Raw genomic sequence first — 7,459 nt, forward strand, 5'->3', positions numbered from 1 at the left:
AGAGCCAAATATAAAACTCTTGGAAGAAAACATAGAGAAAAATCTTCATGATCTTGGATTTGGCAATGGATTCTTAGATATGATACCAAAAGCAGAAACAGAAGGAAAAAATAGGTAATTGGGACTTCCTCAAAATTAAACACTGTTGTGCATGAAAGGACATTATCAAGAAAGTGAAATGACAACCTACAGGATGGGAGAAAGTATTTTCAAACCATAAATCTGATAAGAGTCTAGTATCCAGATTATATTAAACTCTTACAATTCAAACAACCAAAGACAAACCCAACTCAAAAATGAGCAAAGGACTTGAATAGACATTCCTCCAAAGAAGTATACAAATGGCCAATAAACACATGAAAAGATGCTTAACAACATCAGCCATTAGGAAAATGCCAATCAAAACTACAATGAGATTCCACTTCACACACATGGGGATGGCCATTATAGAACAAAACAAAACAAAAATGGAAAATAACAAGTGTTTGGTAAGGATGAGGAGAAACTGGAACTCCTGTGCATTGCTAGTGGGAATGTAAAATGGCGCAGCTGCTGTGGACAACAGTTTGGTGGTTCCCCAAGAAGTTAAAAATAGAATTACCACATGACCCAGCAATTCCACTTCTAACCCAAAAGAAATGGAAACAGGTACTCAAAAACTTGTACACAAATGTTCACAGCAGCACTCTTCACAATAGTCAAAACGTGGAAACAACTCAAACGTCCACCAATGGAAAAATGGATAAAATGTAGTAAGAGTAGAATATTAGTCATTAAAAGGAATGAAATATGATAGATGCTACAACTTGACTGAACCTTGAAAACATTACAGTAGGTGAAAGAAGCCAGACATAAAAGGTCAGATACTGTATAGTTCCATTTATATGAAATATGCAAAATAGGCAAATGCAGAGACAGAAAGCAGACCGGTCTTGCCAGGGGCTGGGAGAAGGAAGAAATAGGGAGTGACAGCTTAGTGGATACAGCTTTTCTTTTGGGATGATGAAAATGTCTTGGAACTACATACAGGTGGTGGTTGCACAATACTGTGCATATCTTAAGTGTCAGTGAATTGTACACTTTAAAAGTTAATTTTCTATTATACGAATTTCAATTCAATTGAATAAAAATCAAGAAATATTTGCACCTGCACACATACACATAAACACCCACACACCAAAAAAGAAAAAGGACACAAGGTAAAAACTAACTTGGGCAGGAAGAATGGAAAAAGGAAATCTTTGTTTAAGACATCTTGAGTTGAAACGGACTACCAACCACCAGGAAGCATGCTGCTAACACCAACTCACGCAGATCTCTAATTTGGCTTTGTATGTCCGGAATTTTGACCTCCCTTTTTACGTAGAAAGCCTAGATAGCAGAAATATGCAGCCCAGACTCCACGACATGTCAGCCTCTGGGCAAATCTCAACTTTCCTGACCACCGATTTCCATATCTGGAAAATAAAGTATACCACAGGCTTTGACAGGACTGATGTGAATATCAAATGAAGTACTGCATATAGGAATTGTTAGTAAAATGAAAAAATGTATAAACGTAAAACTCTGTGACCTAGCTGTCAACCAAAACTCTAGAGGCTGCAGTGAGAATACCGATATCCTAGGAGAAAACTACCTGTGCTATGGTTTTGGTTTTATCACTTACGAGCTCTGTCACTTTGCAAATTCTACTTCCTAGTCACACTACATTTTATGGCGTAGGACTGCTATATGGGTTCAACAAGATTATGTGTTAAAGTGCTTCGTAAACTGTCAAGTGGTGGTCAAAATGTTTGGTTTTAGAAAGGCATGTATTGCAGCGGGACAAATTCAGAATGGCCTGAAGTGTCAGTTCTGCTACTTAGAATTTAATTACCAGTAAGCCACATTTCTCATCTATAATACGGAAGCAAACAGACTTAAGAGCTCATATTAGGCCCTTATAAGCTATATTACTATCTGAGTCTCAGTTTCTTCATCAGTAATAAGATATAATAATTCATCCCTTGCAGAGTTTTTGTAAATACTAAAAATGTGCAGAAAAGTGCTCAGGGCAGTAACTGGAATATGACAGATGCTATTATTACAAGTACATTCCCCTGCCTGGTATAATACCCGTGGGAATAGTAGCTACACAGCAAATGTACATAGCCAAGGAGGTTGACATTCAAGTAGAACTGTTTAACAACCATTTGGAAATAGAGGGGGAGAAGGCATTTGCAACTCGGGATTACAAATGCAGATTTGGACGCAGTTAATAAAAGGACAGTAACAGGCAAGAAAGCAAACGGGTTAGCCCCTAGAAGAGAAGAAAGGTAGAAGAACCAGAATAACAGAGGGCCCGAAGGTCCAAAGGAGGGGGGCTCAGGAAGTAAGGGAGCTGTAGCACTGAGGGCACTAACACGGGACTGAAGCCCGAGGCCAGGGTTCTGCCTTAGACTGCGGGAGCCAGAGTAAATGAACTCCCTAAACCCCTTACGGCCTTTGCAAGATGAAGGCTGTATTAGATAAAGTCAAACATCTCTTCCAGAGCTAATTTTCATAAGAAAGTTGTAAAATGATGCAGTCAATTCAGAAGTGAGGGCCTACTACTTCTGTCTGTAATGAGACTATGGCAAATGATTAAAAAATATATGCTGGAAATTTCTAGAAAAAAGCAGAACAGTTGATAACAAGTAGCAATAAAATCAAATGCCAAAATAACAACAAAGTGGCAATGAGGAACCATCAAAAATAAAAGTATGAGACTGGAACTTGAGTGGGTACTTGAACAAGGAAGGGAAAATGGCAAAAAGAATTACTACTTAAAGGCCACTGATTCGACCAAGTGGTCATTGGTCACTTCCGAGAGATTTGTTTCATTCACTAGTAACAATATTAGAAGCCTACTATTGGCAAGGCTCTCAGTGGGAAGCCGGGAGATGCTGATCACATGAAACCACTCATTGCCCTACAATCTAACCTTCTCTTGCCTGGTTAGCCTCTCTCCAGGCCTCTGGGCAATCAGCCCTCTTCTTGCTGGAGCCTAGACTGCTCCCCACAGCCATCTCCCAACTGGGCTTTTGCAGAGCTGTTGCTGCCACCTCAAGTTCTATGCTGGAATCTGGGAACTAACTTGGCTCAGCATGGGGGCTGTGCCTCCTATCAGCCAAGAGTTAATCTTGCCTGGGTCTGTATTTTCTAAGTTTTCTACATTGAGTTAGAATCACACCGTAATTGGAAAAACACTTTAGAAAAGAAACAGGTGGATTTAGAAACTTTGTTCAAAAAGTAAACAAAATAAAAGGAAGGTGGTGGACAAGGCAACAGCTGGACAGGGCAGAAGAGGATTTCGTTGTTATTCTTTTGTTTGAGGACTGGAGAAATGTGTGCATAGCTGAAGGGAAAAGAGGAATTCTGTGGAGTAGGACAGAGCTTCTCAAAGTTTATCACCCAGGGATCTTGTCAAAAGGCAGATTTGATTCAATCGGTCTAGGGTGGAGGCCCAAACAGTGGTGTGTAGATCTGCACAGCTTGCTTATTTCCTTGGTACTATAAATACTTGACCGTGGCAATTTCAAGCCACCAACATGTCGTCACTAAATACAGAGTTGGGAAGAGATGAACACAATCGACAAGCTGGCTCCAGCACACCCAAATGTCTACATTTCCAAAAAACTCCCAGCTGATGCTGCTGGTCCACGGACCATATTTTGAGTCACAAGGGAGTAGAAGACAGTGAAGGTGTCTGGGTGTTAGCCTAGGATAAAGGAGATGTGAGATAACTTAGAATGAGGAGAGACATCACCTAAATCAGGGTTTCTCAAGTTCAGCATTACTGACATTTTTGGGCCAGACGACTCTTTGCTTTGTGGGGCTATCCTGGACATTGTAGGATGTTTAGCAGCATTCCTGGCTTTCACCCACTAGATGCCAGTAGCATCCTCCCCCATAAGTCACAATCAAAAAGGTCTCCAGACACCACTGATCTAGATTCATCTCTAAGAAATGAAGGGAGAAGGGAAGGGTACCTCTTCCACTGAGAGAAGTGATGCCAAAGGGGTAAAAAAAAAAAAAATGAGACAGCTCCCTTTAGATGTCAGCAATATCGGTCAAGTAGAATAGAAGCTTATGTATTTAGAAAGAGTAGAGAGAGGACTGAAAGTTGAAAACATCAGGAGAGTTCTAAAAATTAATAGAAAGGTTCTGACCCAAGACAATGGGTCCACTGACTAATAAGCAGGATCAGGGATATCTTGGGTTCTTGGAGTCAGAATTGCCTGGATTCACTCCTGGCTGTACTATTTACTAGCTGGGTGACCACGGGCAAATTATTTAACAGGTATAGCCTTCCCATAAGAAAACTTCATGGAGTTGTCATAAGTACTGAGATGATAAAGTTCTGAGCACATGGTCTGGCACACAGCACACGCTCAATGAATGTCAGCTCCTACTGCTATCTGCATCATTATTTTCCTTGCAAAATATGTGCTTCACTTGGCTATTGCTTTAAACTCCTTTGATGAAACAAAACACATGGAAAGATCTTGCCTGGTGAGGCGTTGTTAATGTGTTTTATAAACACTGTACTCATTGTGCGAACAGAAACTTTGTAACTGAGGAGGCATGCAAGTTGTGGAAGCCAACCAAGCACTGACTTACTGATGTTCCAAAAACGAATAAGACCAGGTAAAAGGGAAGGAAAAGCCAATAAATCAAGAGCAAGCAAAAGGGACATTAACTTTTCACTGAAACTGGCAGGTTTTCATAAGGCTTCATTTAGCACAAAGAATGTGTGATGAACCCTACAACAGCTGCCAAGAATGACAGCTTATAAGAACCAACCTGACTTCAAGTTGTTTATCTCACAATAACCGTAAACACTGCTGCTGATTTTTATCTGAGTCAAGAATTGATTAAAATACAGGAAGCTGTCTGGAAGTAATCTCTTTAGATATCTGCGTCTGCAGTCTGGGGGACACAGGAATATCACAAAGTGTCCTCTTTTAGGTTCGAGTACTGAGAACATATTTCAAGAGTACTACATTTTTCTCTCACTAAAAGTCTTGGGAAGCCAAAAAAGGTTCTGTCTGTCCCATGCACAACCGACGAATAAGGGAAGGGAAGCATTCTAGGTTTTAAATAGCTTCTGAGTGTCAGGGGAGGAAGGCTCTTCTCAACTAGAACAATGAATGATCCTTTAAGGGTAATGTAGAATGCTTCAGAGAATTCCAAATAGAGTCCATTCTAACAGGAAACTTATCAAGATGAGGAAGACATTATTAAAATCTTTCCTCTGAGTTGCGAAAGCTACTTTTCCCATTTAAGATTCCTTCAACCTAGCTTGCTAACTTTAAGCATTTTACATTAGCAGAAACAAAAAGGGCAAACATTATCAAGCATTCCAAGCTTATCATCTGTCTGGATGGGGCGAATCACTGGGAAGAACAGTAAATGTCATCACTCCGCAGGTTGCCAGGAATGAGGGTACTCCAGCCAGCCACAGCCACCAGAGATCCAAGCTGTCCAAAAATAGCTATGACTTATATAAAGTGTTCCTCAAACACCTCACATACAAACTCTCAAATAGAGAGTGCTAAGACAGTGGTCACCACTCAAACTGCGGCAGAAGTAAATGATGCTCCTGATTAACAGGCACATGGTCTCAATTGACAGAGCTCCGACAAATTTAAATATGACTTGCTCTCCCTTAAAATAGTCCCTTCTCTAAATCAACATGACTGTCTCAAAACTAAGATTTTCCCACCTGTTTTTAAGTCACTGTCCTAAAAACAAATGGAACTGATCTCTGAAACCAGAGAAAATCCTGACTCAGATTCCAAGAGGCATTTGTAAACACCTAAAAATAATATTTCCATTAGAAATCAGCACACGAAATGCCATCCACATACTTCAATTTTGGAGCCCAGGACCTGGAAGTTATCTTTTACTACAGGAGTATTCAAAGGAAATGCGTTCACCTTATACACTATTGGTCTCCTGAGTGCATGAAAACAATAAAAACACTTAAAAGAGCTCTCATGTGGAGGTATCTGACAGCTTTATATTGTAAATATTTTATGAAATTCCTCATTCCCAAACTCGTATTTAAGTATCTGGCACAGGTTTCCCATTCTGTCTTGAAAAAGCGCAGGACTTGAGGGGTGAGGGGGTAGTGTTAAGTTCTAACATTCCAAAGAAACATTAGAAGACATTCTCAAATTGCCCACTTGCCAAGTTTCTTCACACAGACATTAGCCTTTTGATTTTCTCCCAAACCAGTGTTTTCACTCTCACCATCTTAGCCCAGAAATCCTTGTATTGATTTCAATCTCCTTAGAGAATAGGAATAGGAAAGCATTAACAGCATACCTTCTATTCATCGCGCTATTCCTCCCCCTCGTTAAAATCTAGAGGGATGAATGCAGTAATCGGGGAGGCTACTCCGTTTAAAAAAAAAAAAGGGGGGGGGGGTAGGGGAAGCTCGGAAGTGGTAACTGGGACCTGTTCTTTCACAAGGTGTTGATAAATCCTAGCTTTAAGTTAGACAACTTCGGTCTGCTTTAGACACTTTAAAACAACACTGCCGTAAAACCGATTTAAAAATACGAACAAAAAACAAAAGCCATCAAAGCTGCCGCTTTCGGAAGTTTCTCACCCCTGATCCGGGCCCAGGAGCGCTCTCCTGAGAGATCTCTGATGCAGACAGCCCTACGTCCGGCCCTTTATACTATGTGGTTTTCCAAAACACCAAATCCCCCCCCACCCCGAACTTCAGCTCGCCCACGGACCCGAAGATGGTCCTCAATCTCGGGGACCTGAGCCTTGCAAAGACTTCAGCCTCCTCCCCGAGGGTCCGTCCTCACCCGCCCGGCGCCCTCCACCCCGGCCCCAGCCCGCCCCGCGCCCGCAGCCCCGCAGCCCCGCAGCCCCGCAGGCCCGCCCGCGACACGCGCGGCTCCCGCCCGGGCCCCGCGCCCTCTCCCCTCTCGGGACCCAGAGCCCGACCCCCGGCTCCCGCTAGCAGCCCCGGGGCCCACCGAGCCTTGGCGGTCGGCCGCTCCGGCCGCGTCGTCCTGTTGCAGCTCCGCAGTCATGGCCGAGGCGCCCCTCCGCGGATCACACGCCTCCCACCGCCGCCGCAGCCGCCAGCCCAGCCTCGCAGGAGGAGGTCCAGCCCCCGCCCGCCACCCTACTCCGGCCCCGCCTCCGCTCCAGCGCGCGCCGGAGGCTCAGCCCACAGGCCCCGCCCCCGGCCTGCGCGCGCACGCAAGGCGCGCGGCCGAGGCCCAAGCCGCAGTGCGTGCTCCCGCGCACGCCGGGCTGTGCCCCGGCGCCGGCCACGTGACCCCGACCCCGCCCCTGGCTAACGGTCAGCGCTGGCACTCGGGGCGGTAGTGTTCCGTTCCGGGAGGTTGGCCCCTGGAAAAGGGTTTGGAGCATGGCGGCGTTTGCGTTCCCGAGGCTCGTTCTCCGCCCT

The 7,459-nt window shown here is 44.0% G+C and overlaps 1 protein-coding gene across 11 annotated transcripts in view; it reads right to left on the bottom strand.

The window, feature by feature from the left end:
- Positions 1 to 7,259, bottom strand: part of USP28 (ubiquitin specific peptidase 28) — a 59,248-nt gene extending 51,989 nt beyond the window's left edge. For 7 of the 11 annotated variants that reach the window (XR_011440474.1, XM_023644844.2, XM_070272816.1 and 4 more), the window contains exon 1: positions 7,020 to 7,259. Coding sequence is in view for 6 of the 11 variants with exons in the window: in XM_023644844.2 (XP_023500612.2) it covers positions 7,020 to 7,076 (57 nt within the window). In the remaining 5 variants the exon portion in view is untranslated. The remainder of the gene's footprint in view (positions 1 to 7,019) is intronic. The other 4 variants (XM_070272819.1, XM_070272817.1, XM_070272820.1 and 1 more) reach the window with 3 other exon arrangements.
- Between the last annotated feature and the right edge of the window lie 200 nt (positions 7,260 to 7,459).

Source organism: Equus caballus, chromosome 7 (genome assembly GCF_041296265.1).
Source record: "Equus caballus isolate H_3958 breed thoroughbred chromosome 7, TB-T2T, whole genome shotgun sequence".
Lineage (NCBI taxonomy): Eukaryota > Metazoa > Chordata > Mammalia > Perissodactyla > Equidae > Equus > Equus caballus.